This window comes from Taudactylus pleione, unplaced genomic scaffold (genome assembly GCF_031769625.1).
Source record: "Taudactylus pleione unplaced genomic scaffold, aTauple2 ptg000040l, whole genome shotgun sequence".
Classification (NCBI taxonomy): domain Eukaryota; kingdom Metazoa; phylum Chordata; class Amphibia; order Anura; family Myobatrachidae; genus Taudactylus; species Taudactylus pleione.
In genome coordinates, this window is record NW_028284442.1 from 21,812,924 (window position 1) to 21,837,660 (window position 24,737).

General features: G+C 44.5%; 1 protein-coding gene across 1 annotated transcript in view; it reads right to left on the minus strand.

Annotated features, from left to right (window-relative positions):
• The window catches only part of MYL10 (myosin light chain 10), a 65,838-nt gene that overhangs the window by 18,465 nt on the left and 22,636 nt on the right, over nucleotides 1-24,737 (minus strand). Inside the window, exon 4 of the mRNA XM_088453841.1 lies at nucleotides 18,866-18,970. Coding sequence (XP_088309967.1) covers nucleotides 18,866-18,970 — 105 coding nt within the window. The remainder of the gene's footprint in view (nucleotides 1-18,865; nucleotides 18,971-24,737) is intronic.

Here is a 24,737-nt window from a genome sequence, read left to right on the forward strand (position 1 = left end):
AATGACGCTGCACTCGCCTGGATCTAGAGCGTCGTGAACGGACTCTCCCTCCGGATAGAACAGGTGTTGGATCAACCGGAATTTACCGGCCTCCTTTTAGGAACAACACCCGAAGGGGAAACGATTTTTTCCTCACAACCACTGGTTAATCCTTAGCTGACTTAATGTTCCTTTGGCCGAAACAAAAAATTGGACGAACAACGGGCAAACGAAACCCTCAATAAAAACCTCTTAACAAACCTATCTAACCCCCGCAAAAACGCAGTATTAGAGCAATGAACTGCATCGCCTGATGCATCCGGAACCGAGCTGTCTGCATAACTACGGAATCTATTTGTGCTCTTATGCCTCCCCTTTTTTTTTTTTGAACAAAATAACGCGTGAGCCTGTGCGGTTTTTCGCTTGAGCCAGATGAATCGTATGAGACTTCAGAGTGTGATGACGTGGCAGTGTTATGTGGCGAAGTGATCTCACCTGCTCCAGACGTCGATGAGGTAGCGGCCCCGACCGTGGAAACCGATTCCTGTCCCGCGCTGTGAGATGTGCCCACCACGACTTGAATCCACAAAGCCGGAACGTCCTCCGTGACATTGGCAGCAGGAGCCAAAGACGCTGGTGACACTATGCTCTGCGAACTGGGGACATCAACATTAGTAATGGACAAAGTTGAAGCTGAAAAGCAACAGGGATGGGAGTTCCGGCTCAGGCAGACAGAGGGGGCTGTGGATGAATTTGGGTGGGGTGCGGAGGGGTGGAAGGCCTGCCAGGTGGCGGGACCAGAGGCAAGGGGGGTTGTAGGGTGGGATTCGGCTGTAAAAATGTCCCTGGGCACCTGCTAGATAAATTATGGGTAAGGGTTATGTACGGCCGAAGTGGAAAGAAACTACTGATCACACGAAGGGTGTAGCACCTGCGGTACATAAAGGCCCAGAGCATGGGGTAATTGAGGGTTAATAAATCGCTGGGAAAAGACAGGAAGGGCAGGCGGAAGTGTCCACTGGCTAAAACCCTGACCAAAATATGGGGACCACTGTGCAGCGGGCGGGGCAATACCTATTGAAAATTTATGGTGGGCCAAACCGCTGATGGGAACGCTGGAGACAGGTGGTAAAAGGGGTTAAACCGGGGTATGAGAACTGCTGGATTAACGGGGTATTGCGGTTTGAATCACTATGATGGCTGTCCACGGCAATGTGGCTCATTGGTGAATAGTTCAACCCAGCTGTGCTGGCAAGTAGCTGACCCCTGGAAAATGGAGTGCCCAATGGCAGGGGTCAGCAGCGAAAAACCTTCCCCGCTCCTGGAGCAGTGGAGGGTGACATTTGAGTGCTATGGGGGCTCAGGCCATCAAAAATGGCGCCCGCTACTTGTGGGGGCGGGGCTTAGCGCAGTGTCTGAGGCCACCGCGCTGCCTGGCCTCATGGAAGCGGGTGGTGAGCGGGGGGGGCCCGATGCAGCACCCGCTCGCACCTGCCATGCCTGCAGGCTGGATGGGGAAGGAGCGGGTGCACTAACCAGCGCTCCGGGCACGGCGGGTGTTGCCGGCCCAGAGGGCACGCGCGCGGGTGCAGTGTGCACGCCGCGCGGCGCCATTTGTGGCTATGGGGGCTCAGGCACCTAAAATGGTGCCCGCTACTTGTGGGGGCTGGGCTTAGCGCAGTGTCTGAGGACACCGCGCTGCCCGGCCTCGTGGAAGCGGCTGGTGAGCGGGGGGGGCCTGATGCAGCACCCGCTCACACCAGCCATGCCTGCCGGCTGGATGGGGACAGAGCGGGTGCACTAACAAATGCTCCGGGCGCGGCGGGTGCCGCCGGCCCGGAGGACACACGCGCGGGTGCAGTGCACGTGCCCCGCGTGTATGAGGAGAGGCGGCTGCCAAGGCTAGAGGCCCTAAAGGCCCTGCACATATAAAATGGCCGCCGCTGTTTGCTGGGAAGGGCCAACGGCGGGAGCCGCGGTGACCGCGACACGCTCCCGCCGCCAAACCCTGGAGACTGAGAGGCTCCTGAAGACGGGCCCCCACCGCGGGCCAGCCAAACCTGGAGGCCTGGCGGTGAAGGCGCGAGGACGCCGGGGCCCGCGCTGTAAGCGGCCTGGCTGCATCGACCAGCCGCTGGGGGGGGGAGCATTGCGGCTCGGACGCGGCATAATGGATGGGGCACAGGAGGGGGGTTATCAAGTAAATGCAGAGGGGAAAGAGCCGGCAGAGGGAGGTGAGGAGCGTGTGGGGGGGATACACGGGTGGGATGAAAATAATAGAGGAGATACAAGATAGGAGAGGCAGAATATATATGGGATAGTAAATGAAGGTAAAAACAAGCAGTGGCAAGAATAATGAATAAATATTATGACACTGAGTTACTGAGGTACTTATCCCAGAGGAGATCACAACTGGAAAAGAGGAAGCTGACTCCTCCCAGTGCACTGATAACCCTAAACAGAGCCCGCCTAAACAGGTCCCTGATAGGCTGTCAAACTCTGATTGACTCAATACAAATACCAATAACATGACTGCGACCACAAACCCAGTTCTAACCAGTACTGCTACAATAAAAAACAGGGTGCTTATCTCCTCTCATGCTTATGCTAGCATTCGCGTGCTTTTAACAGATTTGTTTTCTTATCTTTGAAAAAAAAAAATCACTATACACTCTATACACTTTTAATCTGCTGTCTTTGCAATCATTTTTGAGCAAATATATATATATATATATATATATATATATATATATATATATATATAGGATCGTAAATCTACTATAGTAGTACACAATAAGGATTGCCACTGAGGAATTCCATGACTATAAGAAGGCCTGAGATCACACAGAGCTATGAGATAACAGCTATATTCTTCTGGGTTGGGTATAGGATGCCCGCAGTCGGGATACCGGCAGGGTTAACATACCGACACTTGTTGGTCAGTATGCTAGCCCTACCCCTCTCCCTACCCTAACCCTCCCTGTTTGGTGCCTAACCCTAACCTCCCCCCTTAATGCCTGAACCTAACATCCCCCTCCCCGCACCCTGAACCTAACCCTCCCCCTTAGTGCCTAACCCTAACCCTCTACCTGGTGCCTAACCCTAACCCTTCCCCCAACCCTGCTACTTACCTTCGGCATCCCGCCGGTAATGTAAGCTGGCCGCATCCCATTCTTACAGTATAGTTTAGAACAGGGATGAGGAACCTCAGGCCCGGGGTCTGTATAAGGCCCGTGGAATCATTTGGTCTGGCCCTCGGAGCTATTTTCTGCTAGCCTCATCTGGCTAGCAGGGTGACTGAATGGCACCCTGCAGCCAGAATCTATGCAGCAGTGCCACCTGGAGCATCCTTAGGACACTTCAGACAGTCACAGCGCCGCCCTTACAGCTCCCCGGAGCATCCTCAGGATGCTCTGGGCATTGCTCTAATCACCGGCGATTATGGCCCCGCCCCGTGTGGCATCACATGGAGGGAGCGTGGCCTGCACCGAGCCCGAGAATAATGTTATATATATCAAAATGGCCCTCCGTAGAAAAAAGGTTCCCCACCCCTGGTTTAGAATAAGGGCTGTATTATTCTTTATAACACACAGGGCCTGATTCAGACCCAGACACAGAGCCGCGGACGCACACTATGTGCGATTATCGCACGTTTGCGTATGCATCAAAGTATGCATATGCGAACCAGTCACTGCGTCCGTGAATTGTGCACTCAAGGTACACAGACTGGACGCTACTTTGAATGACAGATAGCGCCGTTTGTGGGTGGTAACAGGGGAAGGTGCTTGTGAACGGGGGAGTGGTGCTGCGAACGCAGGCGTGTCTGGGCATCAAAACTGAGTTTTATGGGTGTGCATAATTAGCAAAGATGCGTCATTGTACACGTCACTTGGTTGTATTTCAGCCTGCAGTGATCGCAGTGCTTGCGGTGGGGTAGGGTCTACCTCAAGCGCTGGGTGCTGCTCCGATGGCTCTCGATGGTTCTGATTAATCACACACTTCCTGGAGATGACGTGTACTAAGAAAGAAAAGTGGGCATCTTTATACCGGCGTGTGTTCGCTCTGCGCTCGGAGAAACGCAGGCGTGTCTGTCCATTTGAACGCTGTTGCATGGGCGTGCATAAATTAGCCAGAGCAATTGCATACGCAGCTTGAGTACTCGTGCAACGAGGTTAGCAATTTCTAAGTACGGTCAGGGCTGCTGTAATTCTGTGTGAGGGACCAATAGTACTCGATGTTACCAATGTTTATAGAGGTTTTCAAGGTATTACAGATGTGAGATAGCGGTAGTGGGAGGCAGTTGGCGTCTCTATGCTGGCAGTGCGACGGCATTGTGATAACATTCATTAGCATATTTTCATAGCTGACCTGTGTGCGATTACGGAGCTGCGATTGCAATAGCGATCCTTAATAAATCAAGCCCTATATCTTCAAACTAGTAGAGAAGTTACAATGCCAAGTAGCTACAATGTTAACCATTTAACAGGCTAATATTTATTATATTATATTATTTTTGTCAATTTTTTTTTATTATTAAATTATGTAAATAAGAGCTATTTAAACCTGAGTCAATATATTTTTTTTAACAAAAATGTAAAATCATGTTTAAATAGCTATTAATTATATAATGTGAAAAAGAAAAAACTATTTTGGTAATTTTTTAAATTTAGGTTAAAAAAAACTGTGTTAGCTGGGGGGGAAGGGCAGATCAACGCAAGAAAAGGGGCTGGAATGTGTGTATGTGTATATGTGAATATTATTTTGTGGTGAGAGGGGTGGTCTCTCACTTGAATTGCCCACATTCTGGTGGAATCAGCTCCCTCCAAGAGAGGCTAGAGTGAAACCTGTGCATTCTGCATTAACAGTGGAGATGTGGATTTCCAAGATTTCACATTTACACAGACCCAGCTGGAATAATCACTGGAGCACAGAAAGGGTTTAAAACTCCCACACACCTGTTGCTCCTTGCTCCTGATGCTGGACAAACTGGCCAGGCGATAGGCCGGGGGTGGAGGTTAGCATTAGGGTGCTAGGACCTGGAAGGTCCACAGAGATTGTAACTGCTGACTGTTAAGCACAAGGAGTGCTGGAACATTTACTTTTCTGTTATTTTCTGTGATGTGCCTGTGTGTATGCAGGCCTAACCGCACGTATGCTAAGGTGCAGTGTCTGCTACCATTAAAAGACACTGCCTTACCAAGTACCTGCCTGTCTGGAGTCCTCATTTCTATATCCCGTGTAACTTACAATATATGTATATATAAATATATATATATATATATATATACACACAGACACACATGCATACTCACATTTATATACAAATTAAAATATATCCACATACAAACATATATATATACAGCCACTGTTGCAGAGGGGCCTGTGGGTCGCTCCGAAGGGAGCAGCTGCTAGAAGATTGGCTATCAGCTAGCGTCTAGTGGGTGATTCTGACTGGTCACATTAAATGCAGCAATGTCAGGGAACGCCAGTCTGGTGTGGTCGCAACCACGCCAGGCAAGTAGCTTAGGGATGTTAACTGTAACAGAGTGGTCATTATTAGTTGTGGGACAGGCAGTATAAATATAAATAATGGATTTCTTATTTTCATTTATACAAAGAGAACATGATTCTTATTTGCATAGAGAGAAAAATCAGTAGCAGGAAGAAAGTAATAATACCACTGTACAGGTCATTGGCATGGCCTCATCTTGGATACTGTGTTCAGTTCTGGAAGCCAGAATGATATAAATTATACATTAGAAATTGTACAAAGAAGGGCAACTAAAATGGTGCATGGCCTACATCACAAAGCTTACCCGGAAAGACTAAAGGATCTTATTATGTATAGTTTTGGAACAGACAAGGGAAAGGGAGGACATGATAGTGTTTTAACAAGGTGCAGCCATGGCCAAAAGTTTTGAGAATGACACTAGTATTGGTTTTCACAAAGTTTGCTACTTCAGTGTTTTTAGACCTTGTCAGATATTACTATGGTATACTGAAGTAAAATTACAAGCATTTCATAAGTGTTAAAGGCTGTTATTGACAATTACATTAAGCTTATGCAAAGAGTCATTATTTGCAGTCATGACCCTTCTTTTCCAAGACCTCTGCAATGTGCCCTGGCATGCTGTCAATCAACTTCTGGGCCACATACTGACTGATGGCCGCCCATTCTTGCCTAATCAATACTTGGAGTTTGTCAGAATTTGTGGGTTTTTGTTTGTCCACCCGCCTCTTGAGGATTGACCACAAGTTCTCAATGGGATTAAGGTCTGGGTAGTTTCCTGGCCATGGACCCAAAATTTCAATGTTTTGTTCCCCGAGCCACTTAGTTATCAATTTTGCCTCATGGCAAGGTGCTCCATCATGCTGGAAAAGGCACTGTTCACCACCAAACTGTTTGAGGATGGTTGGGAGAAGTTGCTATTGGAGGATGTTTTGGTACCATTCTTTATTCATGGCTGTGTTCTTAGGCAAAATTGTGAGTGAGCCCACTCCCTTGGCTGAGAAGCAACCCCACACCCACACATGAAGGTCTCAGGATGCTTTACTGTTGGCATGACACAGAACTGATGGTAGCACTCACCTTTTCTTCTCCAGACAAGCGTTTTTCCAAATGCCCCAAACTCTCTGAAACGGGATTCATCAGAGAAAATAACTTTACCCCAGTCTTCAGCAGTCCAATCCCTGTACCTTTAACAGAATATCAGTCTGTCCCTGATGTTTTTCCTGGAGAAAAGTGGCTTCTTTGCTGCCCTCCTTGACACCAGGCCATCCTCCAAAAGTCTGTGCGTGCTGCCTTTCCTGAACAAGCTCTGCAGTGGTGGTGCCCTGATCCTGCAGCTGAATCAACTTTAGGAGATGGTCTTGGTGCTTGCTGGACATTCTTGGACACCCTGAAGCCTTCTTCACATCTACTGAACCTCCCTCCTTGAAGTTCTTGATGATCCGATAAATGGTTGATTTAGGTGCAGTCTTACTAACAGCAATATCCTCGCCTGTGAAGCCCTTTTTGTGCAAAGCAATAATGACTGCACGTGTTTCCTTGCAGGTAACTATGGTTAATATAGGAAGAACAATGATTTCAAGCTCCACCATCCTTTTAAGGCTTCCAGTCTGTTATTCTAGCTCAATCAGCATGACAGAGTGATCTCCAACCTTGTCCTCGTCAACACTCTCATTTGTGTTAATGAGAAAATCACTTGTGGCAGGGCTGAAATGCAGTGGAATTATTGTTTTTGGGGTTAAGTTCATTGTCATGGCAAAGAGGGACTTTGCAAGTAATTGCAATTCATCTGATCACTCTTCATGACATTCTGGAGTATATGCAAGTTGCCATCATAAAAACTGAAGCAGCAGACTTTGTGAAAACTAATACTTTTGTCATTCTCAAACTTTTGGCCATGGCTGTACAGGATGGAAACATTCTTCAAAGGCAGAGAAGTAATATAACACGAGGACATGCACTGACACTTGAAGGGGATAGGTTCAAAGGAAATTTGAGGAAAAATTACTTCACAGGAAGGGTATTGAATAAGTGGAATAGTCTCACATCAGAGGTGGTAGAGGCTAAGACAGTAGAGCAATTTAAACATACTTGGGATAGGCATAAGAATATCCTTATAAAGAACTAACAGTGTTGAGGTTTCCAATAAGTTACGAAACAGGGCAGACTAGATGTGCCAAGAGGTTTTCATTTGCTGTCAAATTCTATGTTTCAAACTCTATTTGTCTGACTAACGTTTCCTCATCCAGTATTAGATATCACCCCAAATGACCCATGCATGAGGCATCTATCTGGGCAATTTCCTGTTCTGCCAATGCCTGAATCGGGAGATCTGCAACATCTAACATGTTGGACAATCTCAATTCACTGACTCCGACCCAAAAATTATCAGAATCTGGATTTTTAACAATTAGTATTTTGGCGATCCCCTGAGAAATCAACAAATCAGTGGATCAGATTACTGATTGATGGGTTGGATCAGCTAAACGGGGTATCACTGTTTAGAATAATATAAAAAAAGCATGTCTTATGTGGGCCATACATCTAAACGGAGATTCCCCATTCTGCTGATGCCGATCCAATCCACAGTATTTTGCTGTGCTGCTCCCTACCTCTGGAATTCTCTCCCTCTCCATATCAGACTCTCCACCCCTCTACAAAACTTCAAATAGGCTCTCAAACCCAACTTCTTCATCAAACCCTTCCATCTCTCATCCTAATCCTTTGCCCCATGCTCACTGTCTACCCCATCTGTGTCACCCGTCTGTGTGCCCCTCCCCTTTAGAATATAAGCTCTCATGAGCAGGGTCCTCCTCCCTTACTATCATCTACTCCATACTCCCTACAATGGCACCTAACTGTTGATTTATGCCACCCTGCTGCTCATTTTAATGTCATGACCGCTGATGCAACAATGTTTATAAGTCATGTACTTGTCTTGCATTGTACTGTTGTCACTGTTTTCTTGTACTGATCATTTCTTTATGTGCTTTGTTAGGCACCGCAGAACCCTTGTGGCGCCATATAGATAAAGGATAATAATAATATAAGACTCTACCTTACATCAGTATTAGACTTTCTCAAAAAGGTGTACATATATTAGAGATGAGCGGTTCGGATTCTGTGGAATCCGAACCGCTCCGAACATTGGGGATCCGAGTCCACCCGAACCCTGTTCGGGTGTTCACCGCCTGACTCGGATCCCCGTTCGGGGCCGAACGGCGGCCGCCTGATGTCGGATTCTCACTAGAGAATCCGACATCAGGTCTCCTCGCGTGTAGGGCAGAGCGCAGTGATAGCGCTCTGCCCTACACAGACACAGACACACAGCCGCCAGCGGCAGCTGTGTGTTTGTTACAGCAGCCAATGAGAGTCACACAGACTCTCATTGGCTGCTGCACGGAGGGAGCCGGCTGGAGCTCACACATGAGCTCCGTCTTCCGGCTCCCTCCTCAGCGTGTGACAGAGCGGACGGCGCGGGAGCGGGGAATCAGGTAAGTTTTATTTTTTTTATTTTTTTACTTGTCAAAGGTCCGGGGGCGCTACTGGGGGGGGGTCTGCTACTGGGGGGGCTATACTACTTGGGGGGCCATACTACAGAGGGGCCTGCTACTGGGGGGGGGCTATACTACTGGGGGGGGTCTGCACTACTGGGGGGGTCTGCTACTGGGGGGGGCTATACTACTGGGGGGGGTCTGCTACTGGGGGGGCCATACTACTGGGGGGGATCTGCACTATTGGGGGGCCATACTACAGAGGGGCCTGCTACTGGGGGGGGGGCTATACTACTGGGGGGGTCTGCACTACTGGGGGGGGTCTGCTACTGGGCGGGGCTATACTACTGGGGGGGCCATACTACAGAGGGGCCTGCTACTGGGGGGGGCTATACTACTGGGGGGGGTCTGCTACTGGGGGGGCCATACTACTGAGGGGCCTGCTACTGGGGGGGGCCATACTACTGGGGGGGCTTACTACTACTGGGGGGGGCTGCTACTGGGGCAGCCTACTACAGGGGGGGGGCATACTACAGGGGGGGGCCCATACTACAGGGGGGGCTACTACTGGGGCAGCCTACTACTGGGGGGGCCTGCTACTGGGGCAGCCTACTACTGGGGGAGCCATACTACTGGGGGGGCATACTACTGGGTGGCATGCTAATGGGGGGCATACTACTGGGGGGGCCTGCTAATGGGGGGCATACTACTGGGGGGGGCCTGCTAATGGGGGGCATACTACTGGGGGGCATTCTACTGGGGGCACTGCATAGTGGACCCTACTACTAAGGGGACTGCATAGGGGGCACCACTGCTGGGGGACATTGTGTAAGGGACACCGCTACTGTGGGCATTGTGTAAAAGGGTCACTACTGTGGGCATTGTGTAAAAGGGGCACTACTGTGTGTCGTAACATAAATAAGAGACACTACTTTATGGTGTAATGTGAATCAGGCCCTATGTGCGGTGTAATGCTTATAAGATTGTGCACTGTGACTCCTAGGGCCGTAGCCCACTTTGTAAACAAGTACTATGACTCTGCTGGCCGTACCCCACTGGGTGGGTGCCCTACTTTTCATTTCTGCCACTGCTGTGTGGCAATGTGTCATAGATGTGCTTTATACTGTGGTGTCTGTGTCGTTGTGCCGCTGCTTTGTCGCTTAGTAACCAGTCAGCTCACTGCAACCTTTGGCCAATAATGTTGAAAACAATATTATAAGCTGTGATATGGTCTAAATTGACTGGAAATTAATGTTATTGAGGTTAATAATACTCTAGGAAGAAAAAAAAGACCAATTTATGTGATTTTAGCTTTTTTTGTCAATTTTTGTAAAAAAATCCAAATCCAAATCCAAATCCAAAGCCAGTCACCGCAGTTTGGCAAATCCAAATCCAAATCCAAAGCCGGACGACGAATTAGAACCAAATCCAAATCCAAATCCGGCAAAAATGGTCCGGCGCACATCCCTAACATATATCAATGCCTCTCAGCAGTCAACTCTGTACATGCTGCTGCTCGCTCTAACATGGGAGTTATACCCCAGACTGCACCCAAATCCAACTGTGTACACATATAGTAACGAATAACGATTAATTACCATACAGAGTCATTTGAATATTTTTCACTGTTTAAAAATCCTTTCTGCAATCTATTTCTCTGTCACTGGGAGTTAATGGATGAATCCACTAAATCAATATGCATTTCTTAGCCGCAGAAACTCTAATGTGCACAAGGGATAGAAGCAAACTGGCATTCCGATTGGAAACATGTTACTTTCAGTTGTAATGGAAAATAACTACACTGGGTCATTTTGAGGGTCAGTCTTAATCGCGTCTGTACAGTATATAATCAACCACTATATAAATAATGAATCAAGCTGTGCTTGGCCATAACAGAAGAGTGGGACAGTTTAATATGCATATACGTTTCAACTTTCAAGTGACAAATGAAAGGCACAAAAACATTTCATATTATTATTTTAGAGTAAACATAGCTATTATGATGTCCAGAAGAAAATAATGCATTGTATAGCACCTACAGAATATTATAAATAAGTATCAAGATTAAGTACTTATATAAAATGCACTGACATATACACAAGTAAATCAGCTATTTTAGTATTCAGCATTTCAGACGGGATGCAGTTAGTATCCCAGCTGTCGGGATGTCCGCCAGAATCCCAGCACCAGCATCCCGACGACTGACATCCCAATGGTAAGTATTGGGATTGTGGGGGGGAAGGGGATGGTTAGGTTCAGGATGCGGGGGGTAGGGTTAGGGTTCGGCTAACCAACCCAACCTATTTCAGACACCTAGGAGCTAGTGACATGATTTTGGGCCTCATAACTCTTTGATGTCACTAGATCCTAAGAAAAGCAATTGATTAAATATTTGTTCAGCTCGCAGATTGGCTGCCCCCACTGCTTATAGGCCATGGGTACACTTTAACCAATGTATGTACTGTTTTAATTTCAGACATTTAATTGGTGAGATGCACTAAGCCTTTGAGAGTGATAAAGTGGAGAGAGCTAAAGTACCAACCAATCAGCTCCTAACTGTCATATTAAAGGTTGTGTTTGAAAAATGACAGTTAGGAGCTGATTGGTTGGTCATTTATCACTCTCCACTTTATCACTATCCCCCTGGATTCTGAAGTCTTGCATAATATGTAGTTACTGAGCACATTTGACCAAATGTGACTTTTAGAGAGCACATTGTAGATTTTCCTTTAATTTACATTTGTGCTAAGTGTTTGTGTAGAGCAGGGACGGGGAACCTTAGGCCCGGGGGCCGAATAAGGCCCCCGGAATCATTTGGTCTGGCCCTCAGAGCTTTTTTCTGCTAGCCTCATCTGGCTAGCAGGGTGCCTAGAATGGCACACTGCAGCTAGAATCTATGCAGCTGTGCCGCCTGGAGCGTCCTTAGGATGCTTCAGATGGTCACACCGTTGTCCTTACATTTCACCAGTGACATGACACGGAGGGGGTGTGGCCTGCACAGGGCCCACAAATAATATATATACCAAAATGGCCCTCGGCAGAAAAAAGGTTCCCCACCCCTGGTTTAGAGAGAGAGATATTCATAAAGATCACTGATCTCTATGGAGAGAAAGACTAATGGTGCATAGACACGGTACGATCAGTCAGTGATAATTATATCGCTGACTGATCTCCCTGCACCTTCCCGATGTGCCGGATGATGGATATCGTTCATCCAGCACACCACCAACGACGGTCAACGACCCGCAATCAACGATCGCAGGTCCCTATGTCACATGGACGATATCAACCAGTTTGGCCTACATGCACGGGCGATGGTCAATATCGTTATCGTCCATACGTTCCTGCGCATTGCTGGTCGTTTGAGGGTTGGAAGGCAAAAAAAAAAAAGAACGATCAGACCGATCACGATATGAACGATATCGTTATCGTTCATATCATGCATTTTTATCGTACCGTGCCATAAAGGTGCACATTGTACACTGGATATCCTAGCAAATGCAGAAATAGTGTCTTCCCCACAAGACAGCAATGGCCGTCCTATTCAGCAGAGGGGTATCCCAATAATAAAAGTGTAATCGAGTTGATTGACATGCATCATACTTTGCTGTCACATAGGCGTTGTGCATTTACCTATAGTAAACAGAACTTAGGTAAGACAACATTTTGGGCAGTGTGCGATCCTGTGACACAATACATGTACTGCAACCATTAACCCTGTATTCACTTTTAACAAAGCAAGCAAATGCGTCAGTCAGTATAGGGGGACAAGGCTTCACTAGACAATGAAGACAATGATAATGAAATACACCAGGAATGCATAAAATAATTGATTGGTTGCAAAAAAATGTGAATTGATTGTCCCTCATCTTGACTGCCATCCCACCAAATGTTCACACTCCTCCCTGCTTTCTTGCAAATGTAATATTTGGTCATGAAAAACACAATACTTCCCTGGTCTACCAGCTCTGGCAATGATGACACTGCTGAGCATTGCTACGATGGTCCCTACACTTTATGTGATGTCTGGAGAGAACAATGAAACACTTCTTTGGATTGGCTGAATAGTTCAATGCTTGTAGGGTTGGATTTTTGGTACAAGAACCAGGGGTGTAACTACCATAGGTGCAAGAGATGCAGCTGCTATGGAGCCAAGAGCTGAGGGAGGCCCATCTACCTTGTCAACTTTACATGTGTTATATACATTTTTCACCATTGGGTGGTATATTTGGGCTCATACAAACTTTTGCAATGAGGCCTTCAAATACCTAGTTTACGTCCCTAACAATAACCATCTAGTAAAGGAAATCGATTTCAAATGCTAGTGTGTGGTGTTGAAAGTCCGGTTGGCTAGTGTGAAAAAACAGAATTCCCCCCATCCCCTACACACACACCTCAATTCTAATGGCTAATGTATATAGAAGCTGCCCAGTCCTGTTAGCTGATTTAAAAAAAGTGATGCCCAGCCCTGTGCATCATGTTAGCTTACCCTTATGCCGGGTAGACGCTTGTGCGACCGGCAATCGTGCCGATGTCCAGGGACATTGCAACGATTAATGAAGAACGTGTAGTTAAATAACAATGTTTTTTATATCTGTTATCATTGTACATTCCTGCCAATGTTTCTATAATACTTGCTGATAAAAATGTAAATGTTTAGCAATAAATTAGGTATATCTTTGTAGCCATAGCTGGCAAAATATTATCGTGTTTTTATGGCACAATTATACATGCTATTATTATTGATGTTGTTATTATTATTTCTGTAGTGTTTGCTATGAATGTTCTTATTAACATGAAGACTTCAAAAAGCATTAAGCAATATGTATATTATAATTAAATGTATTACATCTCTTCCTTCTGCTTTAAAGAAATGTCTGCCAACTCTGTGCTAACTAATGATCTGTGTTAAATCATGTAAGAAGATTATATAAGAAGCTTCTTACAATTAATGTCTCTATGACAAGCAAAGCTGGATTAAAGAAAAACACCTGTTTGTCCTTTACTGCCCCTCTGATAACTATATATATATAATTATTATATATATATATATATACATATATACATATATATATATATACAAATCCACAAACGGAGGCACTCAGCGAGACTGAAGTATATAATGATAAGTCCTTTAATCATTATATACTTCAGTCTCGCTGAGTGCCTCCATTTGTGGATTTCTACGTTTTGGGCTACTTGTCCTGGAGGGCACCGGAGCAATATACTGTTGTGGTTGGAGTGCCGGGCCAATTTGGATGTTTTTATATATATATATATATATATATATATATATATATATATTTTTTTTTTTTTTTTATATATATATATATATATATGTGTGTGTGTATGTATGTATGTATATGTTATGACAGTCAGTAGTGCAGTATCTAGGTGCATGATAAGGATCCACGTGCAGCTTTCAGGTTAAATGAAACAAATAGTGTTTTACTGTCAGCATACAAAAACAAAATAATAAACGACCTAGCTCCCATGCAGGGCACTACCTCACTCCTTGGCCATTCTCTGCAATGAGCAGCTAGTCTGCAAAGGTAACACAGTCTCAGTCTTATAGTCCTGTCTTTTAAAGGTATAGATAAACACAGCCTCCTGGCCTGGCTTGTCTACCACAAAGGGGTACATTTACTGAAGTGAGAGTTTTTAGAAGTGGGTTTTAGAAAAGATGTTGCCCATAGCAACCAATCAGATTCTAGCTATTATCTTCTAGAAGGTGCTAGTTAAATGTTAAGTAGAATCTGATTGGTTGCTATTGGCAACATCTCTTCTAAAACTCACTTCTAAAAACTCTCACTTTAATAAATTTACCCCAAAGTCTCTCTTGTGGTCTTCCGTGCCCCACGCAAGTATGGACACTGGCCTCCTGACCTGCAGCTTGGCTGCTAAAACTTCACATACACAGTCAGAGATTTGTGGTCCTTCCTGCCTGACTGCAGATCTGGACAAGACCTCTGGGCCTCCCACTGTTCTGGCTTGGCACCCTGGGCTCCTTGGACTGATGCCACAAGCAGCCTGACTGGTCTGCCTCTGTCCTCCTTGGACTGACTCCACTAAGCAGCGTTTAGGTGGATCAATCCAGGCCCACACAGAATCCGTGGCTCACTATCGCAAACCCAATCTCATCTTGCCACTATATATATGTATATATATATATATATAAGCATGTGGAAGGGCACTCCCTTATATAGTAAAATGCAGGGGTGCCATCTAAAGGGAATAAATATACTTGCAGTAATCCCTGGATCCCAGGAACAAGGCGGCACTCCTTGGTCTTAATAATGTGCAAAAAACTACTTTAATCCATGAACAATTAATATTTCTAGGCCTCTAGGACCTTTTCATCAGGATGTGATATACTTTTTTGTATATCACATACTGATGAAAAGGCCCTGGATGCCTTGAAACGTTGATTGTTCATGGAGTAAAGTAGTTTTTTGCACATTATTAAGACGGGGAGTGCTGCTTTGTTCCTGGGATCCAGGGATTACTGCAAGTACATATACAGTTTATATATATATATATATATATATATATATATAATGAAAATCAGCGGCACTCGGAGACTTTGAATAAGTTTTAATTATCCCTCACAATACACCAACGTTTCGGGAAAGTTATCTGCTTTGACAAAAGGGCGTGTGAGCCCCGAAACATTGGTGAAATGTGAGGGTTCACATTAAAACGTATTCAAAGTCTCAGAGTGCCGCTGATTTAAATTTTTGTATACACCAGTTGCACATGGCACAGGAGCGCTATTTTCCCTGTATAGCAGAGTGTCGGTCCAGCGAGAAAAAATAAATAAATATATATATATATATAATGTTATTGTTTATGTGTAAAATATATATATTATTTTTTATGAGAAATCCCATTGTATTAATCTGTATTTTTTAAATAATGTTTTTATATGTATTTCCTTGTTTATACAACTTTACTATTTATATTTTATCTATATACATTTTATTTATTTATGAGATTTTAGGGTGTTGTTATACATTCATGTTGCTAATTAGTCATATTATTGATTCTTAGTAAGCAATTACTTTTATTTATTCAATATGCTTGTATTGTATTGTATTATTATTATTGTTGAGTGTGTATATCAGATTGGATGCCTTGTGAACAAACTGAGATGCTCTACGCTATAGAGCGATTAGAACTTCATTAATATGGCCGGCATTCGCTAAAATGCGCTTGTTGTCAGAAAGAACCTGACAAAATGGCCGCAGTAACATCGCAAGACTTCCGGCTTGCCATACCCGTGGGACGGACCTGACGGCATTGTGACCGAGTCAGCCTGTCCGCACGCTTCTGGTGTAACCCGGAACAAACTGAGATGTTTTACGCTATAAAGCGACTAGAACTTCGAAAACATGGCCGCAATCCGCTAAAATGCGCTTGTTGTCAGAAAGACTCTGACAAAATGGCCACCGTAATATCGCGAGATTTCCGGTCTGCCTTACACGTGGGACAGGTCTGATGGCATTGGGACCAGGTTGGCCTGTCCGTGCACATTTGGTGTAACCCGGAAATAGATGATGTTACAACATCTGGCGGCCGCAGATTATGGATGTAAAGAGAGGAATCATTGGGCTATTAAGCGACTTCCAGTGACCGTGAATGATGCGGAACAGGAAGTGAGATCACTTTCGGTTTGGTACACAATTGAAAAAGGCAGTACACACACCCCTAATAATGATCTTTACTAGGGGTATATATAGGACTACCTCCACACTTACCTATTATCCTCCTGATGAAGTCCAATAGATGGCATAAGGACGAAACGCGTTGAGGTGCGGAACTCTATCCTATTAACTTTGGAGACACTGTGGGTTCTTGGCTAAGTTCCCTCCAGATAAGCTTGAATTTATTATTTTAGATGTACGGACATTTTTTATTGTTCTGTGATGAATAAATTCTTTGTGTAAATTGTATTACACTATATTGTTCTTTCTATGCTTGCTTTATAATTGGATGTTACCGTGGAAAAACTGAAAAATTGGTTATTGGATGAATACATCCCATGTGATTGTCACCAGGGAAGATTTCGCCTATTTCGGATATTCTTACATGCAAATACAACAGTGGTGGAGAAATTTATACATATGATATTGCACTAGGAGGTGCTGTCTTTCTCATCTTTCTTCAGATAGCTATAGATATATATATATAATTATATATCATCCAAAAACTCTGCCACTCCGGTCCCCTCCAAGCGGTTCCTTGCTCTGGTGCCTTCCTAAGGGCACAGCACCCCAAATGTAGACACAACCAAGAAAGCCAGCACTCTGACTGCAGTAATGGTGAAACCAAACATATACTTTACTTTTCGGGTACGTGGTCCCCTTCTTCAGGACAGAAAATGTGATACAAGCACACATTGAGATATACAATCATTTACTGACAAAGATCCCCCATCAGCGTTAACTAAGTTGACAAAGTAAAGTACATGTTTGGTTTCACTATTACTGCAGCCTCTGAGTGCCGCCTTTCTTGGTTGTATCTATATATATATATATATATATATATATAATATATATATATATATAGTATATGTATATATATATATATATATAGTGTATATATATATATATATATATATACATATATATAATGATATTGGAGTGTATATCTGTAAAGACTGCATACATCTGAAAGCATGCTAAAGATATTTTTGGATTCATACCTGAGAGTGAAAGATTTGCCATTAATATTTTTCTTTTGCATGAATCAGCTTTAAGCTATTAGAGTTGCTCAAAGACACCGTAACATAAATATACAGATGTGTCCACATACATCTATCCTCCGTGCGCTACAAGTTGCGTTACTCATAATGCAAGAGTGCAGTGAGACTCGGTAGCACCGAGCATCTTTTTGTGAGACTTATCCCCTTAAAATGCATCTCATTCGCAAAGTGAATAGGATGCACAAGCAGCTCGTGCTGATTAAAATGAAATGCTGCATGCCTATATTTACGTGAGTGCGGTTATATCTGCATGTGAAATGCTACATTACAGTGGCAGCAGCTGTGACACTGTAACGTAGCATTTCACATGCAGATACACCCGCAGTCGCACACAGAATATAGACATGCCACATATCATTTTAACCAGCATACGCTGCTTGTGTGTTCTATTGGCATAGCTTTACGAATAAGATGCATTTTAAGGGGAAAAGTTGCACAAAAATATGCTCAGCGCTACAAGTTGCTCCATGCATGTCGCAACTAGAAGGGCTGTTTAACGCGCAAGGAGGCTAGATGTATGTGGACACATCTGTATACAGAATGTAATTGGAACCAAACTCAGTTTGGGATTATAAAATTAAACAATAAAAAATATGTTCTATCCATATAATAAAATCAAGTGCTTCTTAAAATGAAGTGATCATGTTTGCGCATGCACAACGGACCTAACATGCATCAGATAAATGATTATGGTCATTGTGTTACTGTTGTACATCCATTTCATGTAAGTACATATAACACAACACTACTAGAAGGCAACTATTAATCCCTGTGCTTGTGGGTATGTTGTCCACATGGATAGGAAGTGAATATGCAACACGATGGCAAGTAAGCCACCAATGAGATGCCACCATTTAAGGCTGTATTGATGGCCCTCAGAAAACCTTGTTTTTTCATGGCCGTGTATTTCAATCAGTTGCAGTTTATGTGGACAGCTTGCAGGGGCAACACAGAGATCGGAGAGATCCCTCACCTATCATCTTTCTTCTTTCTTCTGGAGACATGTAAGTCATCTGGTTGTTAGTCAAACAAACTCCTTTGTAGATTAAAGCAATTGTTAGAGATGTTACTAAATACATCATATGTGGACAATGTCTATCTGCAGCTACATGATCGTACCTTTCAGTTTTTCACCGAACATTGTAAGGAAGATAGTGAAATTAATAGGTCCTGGTGCCTCCTTCACCATGTCATCAAGCTCTTCAGTCTTCACATTGATCCGACCTGACAAAAAAAAATAGTAACAACATTAACAACCAATAATCCAATGCAACTAAATAATAACAAGTGACAGATTTCCCCTTCCATTAAGTTTCATTTAAGTCTATTACATGTAGGAGTTGGGGAGAACTTGGCAAAACCCATTCCTCATCCTTTGGACCTCTTGTTTCTTTCAATACATTATGGCCTACTTTCCCAGAATATTCAGGTCTCTCAAAATATGGGGAGTTCTCTTGGATACCAGGAGAGTAGACCAGTCTTCTGGATCCTGCTCACCAGCCAAGAAAATTAGGTGATCCAAGGGCTTGATGACGACATTTGTAGCAAATCCCATCATTGTGGCCTCCCTTCACTCAATTCTTGATGCCATAACCACTGCCCCTACCCTGACATCCCACCTCTGAAATATCTGCAACTATGTTCCAAGAGTATAAAGATTGCAGGAGTCAAAAGTCTTCTCCAAGCTGAACTGTTGTCCTTACAGCAGCATATAGCAACCCAGATCCGGCAGTGACACCATGACTACCAAGTAGAACAATTGCAAAACTGCTGCAGCAGGATTCCCTCTGCACAACTGCTAATAACATCTGTGCAGATTTCACTTCCTCTTCAATGCACACCTTCTGCTAGGACAGGCCGATTTCTCAAAATGTCAACAGCATAATATCAAGGGCCACCGCTACCATTAGGACAGTTTCACACCTGCTAGTTTTGGCCGTCCGGCCAAGAAACAGGCAGAAGCCGGACGGTATTTTACAGGCACACAGTGCCTTTCCCAAGCTGCGGCTTTGAGCCACTTTTAATGTTTTGTTTTTTTTACATATCTATTGTGCATGCGCAACAGCAGCAGCTTCTGCACAAGCTGGCTGGTGTGTGTGTAAGGAAACATTGTTTCCTATACAGTACTGGCGTGCGGGGACGGCACGGGCATGGCACGGCAGTAGTCCTTCTCAGTGGAAATTCCCAGCTGTAACACGGCAATCGTGCCATGCCCGGGCCGTGTGAAAGGACCCACCCACTTCCTTGCTTAACTATATTTCACACCTGGCAAAAAAAAAAACGGTCAAAACCAGCAAGTGTGAAACTAGCCTTAGGCAGCTTTGGACAGCTGCCTATGGGCGCCGGCCACTAGAGGGCACCACTGAATCAGCCTATCTATGCTCCTGTCCCTTTTTCCTCTGTGTGTTGCCTATCCACATTGTGCCCCTGCCCATATTATCCATGTGTGCCTCTGCATCCTCACCCATTGGCTGCTGGCTGGCAATCAAAAGAGAAACGACTGAACAGAACGACTCAACGCCACATAAATGAACCTAAGGAAGCCAAGTAAGCACAATTCTCAATTATTAAGGGCCCATATATATTATTTACACTGATGCGGTCTCTTCACTCCTTGCACATTGCAGGGATGGGCTCCATTCAGATCCCCTGTCCCTGCGGGTGCTATATCATACATCCCGGAGCTATCATTGCATACTGCAATGCGATCATGGGCACTAATATTGCACCTAGATCTCACTGAGTATGCTATTATTGAGAAATTGGCCCTCATGCCTTTATGGATTTTTCTCCAGTTTAAAAAAATGCTTTTTTCCTTTTAATCATTAAACTTTTCAAAATATTTTTTTTTAAATAGTTTATCTACTATTTAACTTTTTTTGTGTGTGTTAGCGTATACACTGTGTATGTGTGTGTATGTGTGTGTGTGTGTGTGTACCTTGATCCCTATATTTTTTTGTTGGTGGAAGGGGGGTATCACGGTGCATTACAGCACTGGGTGATACCAACAGGAGTGACGCCTCTGGCTGGGTTGAGAGCTGCAGTTGCTGAAGAGTGACACACTGGTGGTGTCACGACACCGTGCCCAGCTTGCACTCAGATACCCCAACCTGACGTAGCTGGGTGGTTGTGACGTGGGTTTTACTTAAGCTGCCACCACGAAGAGTATTAAAATAGCGCTCTTACGTTCGCCAGACACATAAATCTCACTTAAACTCACAGTGATTACACAAATATAGCATGGGCCTCTACAGGCACGTGAATTCATTAGAGCACAGAGATAACGCTGATAAAGTTTTAGTATTTATTGAGAACTATCTCCAGGGTTAAATTACAAGAAAAATAGGTAAATAAACAAGACATATATATAGTAATACTAATAAATGCACAGATTGATTACAGATAAGTAAAGGTTAGAAAGTCAGAATCCTACGGTATCTTACGCTGAGATCTTAGAGAATCTGGACCTCATTCAGAGGCGGTCGCACGGAGCGATTGGACGTAGCGAGCAATGTTTTTTTCAACTGCGCATGCGTATACCTGGCAGTGCACGTGCGCAAGCCTGTCTTCCCGACCGCAATCTTCTTGCTCGCTAGTCACTACGAGGTCGTAGCTGTGATTGACATTTCGTGCCATTTCTGGGTGGTTACAGGGGAAGGTGCTTGTGAACGGGGGTGTGGTGGTGCGCACGCAGGCGTGGTTGACCTTAAAAAGGGCGTTTTAAGGGCATGCATATATTACTGAGCGAGTCATCACACACGTTATCTCGTTGCAATAACGACGCTACTGCTCGCAGAGCTAAAGGTAGCCCAGGGTCTACCTTAAGCATTGCGACTGCTGGCGATGGTTACTGCCTCAACCGATGTTTGTAGGCATTTAACAATGTAACAGGTGTTAGTCGTGCTGATGTAGGTTGCCGCCTGCGACCGACTCTGAATTAGGCCGTAGACATAGGAGGTGTGCTTTCATTGTTGTGGGTATTTCCGCGCTTACGATGTGCTTTGCGACTGAGCGCTCATTTTGCATATTCTCGGTCACTTTGGGTGTGACCGATCGCAACCGAGCGACCGCCTCTGAATGAGGTCCTCTGTGTGGAGGGAGACCACCATAGACCGACATGGGGAGCACTTCTTCGCTCTCAGCTATCCCTAGAAGTGAACACCTAGCAGTGTGGAATGCTGAGTATTATAGTTCCACACGCCCCCCTCTCCCTCAGCAGCCCCCACCGTTCCCAGGCTCAAACGTACAGTCATTTGTTCTCCCAGGTTCTTGTGTAAATGCAAATTAGCACAACTACAAGACCTGACACTAATATACTTCCCTGGAGCCTTTAGGGTATTTTATGATAGGAAGACTGCTAGCATGAGGTGTTACAAATGACCCTCCTAGCAGCCAGTGTGACTGCAATGCTCCTTGAGCAGGGCCACCTAGTGTGTGAGCAGACGTTATGTCCCTGAAGCTTTTCTTCAAAGGCTAGGTGTCACGTGGCCATTTGCTCTGATTAGCTAAGGCAATCCAATTTTGACATACTGTATCCATTCATGGCAAGCAGCGTTCCTGAAATATATACTTTAGGGAATTATGATAATACACACACTTTATACAGAGCACACAAAATACGTACAGTCATGACATGGGCTTTTGATGAATCGCTGTAACCCATGGCCATAGTCACAGGTGGTAAGTGCCATGTTCCTGTGTCAGAAATGTAAACTGACACCTCTAATTTACTTTTATTTGCACTGTGCCACTCCCTCCCTGCAGCTGGCTATCTATCTATTTATACCATGTCTATCTATCCCCTGTATGTCTTTCTCATGTCTCTCTCATGTGTATCTATCCCATGTCTGTCTGTCCCATCTCTGTCTGATGTCTATCTCATATCTGTCTGTCCTATGTCTCTCTCATGTCTATCTATCCCATGTCTGTCTGTCTCATGTCTCTATCATGTCTGTTTGTCTCGTGTCTGTCTGTCCCATGTCTGTCTGTCGTCTGTCTGTCCCATGTCTGTCTGTCTGTCGTCTGTCTGTCCACCTGTTTGATATCTATCTATCTTCTATCTATCTATCTCATATCTATCTATCTATCTATCTATCTATCTATCTATCCCATATCTTTCCATCCATCCGCTTTGCAATTTGGCTGCAATTTGCATTTTTTAAGCTACACATTTTTTTCGCAAATGCAGTCTGACTTGCGATAGTGTACTGGAGCTGGAGTAGATATGTTCGTGAGGGGCTGGGTGAAGGGTTTGGGGGAAGCAGGGGCGGTATAGTGAAACTTTGCCTAGGGCACCTTAAAGCCTTGTACCGGCCCTGGTAATATCAAGGAATGCAGGCACAGTAGTAATGTTATTTAAAGCACTGTAACTTTATGTGTCAGCATTGGAACTGTAAACATGATAGTAGAGAATGAGCATCATGCTTAAAGTTATAATGATGACAAAGTTAAAGCACTTTAAATAACATATCACATTACAATGATTTAGGAAGTTTATGGAGAGACAGTCAGCCTTTAGTTAAAATCACATTCCACAAAATGTTTGCTGATTAGCAATAGGGCTCTTAGGACCTGATTCATCACGGATCGCAATTGCAACTGCTTTCGCAGATCGGTCGATGGTGCATACTGCGCATGCATATGCACTGCAGTGCGCGAGTTAGCATTGCGATTGCTCACACAGATACAAAGCGGGTAGGGGGACGGGACACCAGCATTTGGGGGTGGTGAAGGGGGAGTGGTCGGAGAAAAGCAGGCGTGCCAGGCCGTTTGAACGGCATTGCATTGGCGTCCATAAATTAACCACTGCAACAGCAAATGACGAGGTTAGCAGGGGCTGTTGTTACTCGATGTTCCCGATGTATACGCAGGATTGCAAGGTATTACGGATGTGCGAAATCGGTAGTCTCTATGCTGGCTTTGGGCATCTCTATAATAGCTTTGCGATTGCAGTCATTAGCATATTTTTTCAGCAGACCTGCGTTCGCAGATTCGTAGTGAACCAGGCCCTTAATGCGCTACAATTTAAAGTTTTATTAATAGCAAAGTCATGCACATGGCAGAGTACAAAAATAACCCTATTTCAACACATAAAAAAACTAAAAATATTTTGGAATCATCTAATTTATTAAAGTGATGCTGGATTATGTTTTAGAATATGAATACACTTAAATTAATTCACAAGTCAAAAACTTAAAAGTTGACTTTGACAATTAATACATGAATGGCTGCCATTTATTCACGGACTACCTGCTCATTCATCTGTATGCAGTCACATGGTTTCTGCAGGAAAGGTTTAAGCGATGCGCTTATGTCTAGTCAGTGCATGTGTGTACATGTCATTCCCAGCAGACTTTCTGGCTGGCTGTACAATATCACTGAGAAATAAAGCATCGTTAGGATTCAAGCCCTGTTGTAAAACATTATTATCCTGCCTGTCTAACAGCTTCTTACACACACGCGCCTATTATGCTGTCAATTATGTGCCCGTGTGTTCTGTTCCTGTGATCATTCACAAGCTGCATAATGCTTGGTAAGTGAAAGGTGCATCCTGGAAGACCTGCTCCCACATGTAGGCATTGGGCCTGATTCAGGTATACTGTATACACATACCCTGATGAGTTGTGTACATGTCTGGTGGCAGGAGGGCTGTGCTCGCAGTGCCCCCTAAGCCACAGTCTAATTGACAGGCTGTGCCCGTTTGGGGACAAGGAGGGGGCAGTCTCCGGGTCCATTTTACAGACCAGCTACGTGTCGCCCTTGTTTTGTAGGTGTGCGGAGGCAAGGGTCTACGTTTTCCAATACAGATTTCATGGTCACTTCTGAGCGGTTCCAGTGGCCAGTCTGGTTAAACGACCAATGATGGAGATGGAGATATGATGCTATGTCTTTGGATGCAGCACTTGGATCTGCGATGCTGGCAGGAGCCGTATTTTGTCCTCAGACGTCTCCTGCTGTGTTACCATATTTTAGTCCAAAGACACAGCAGCGA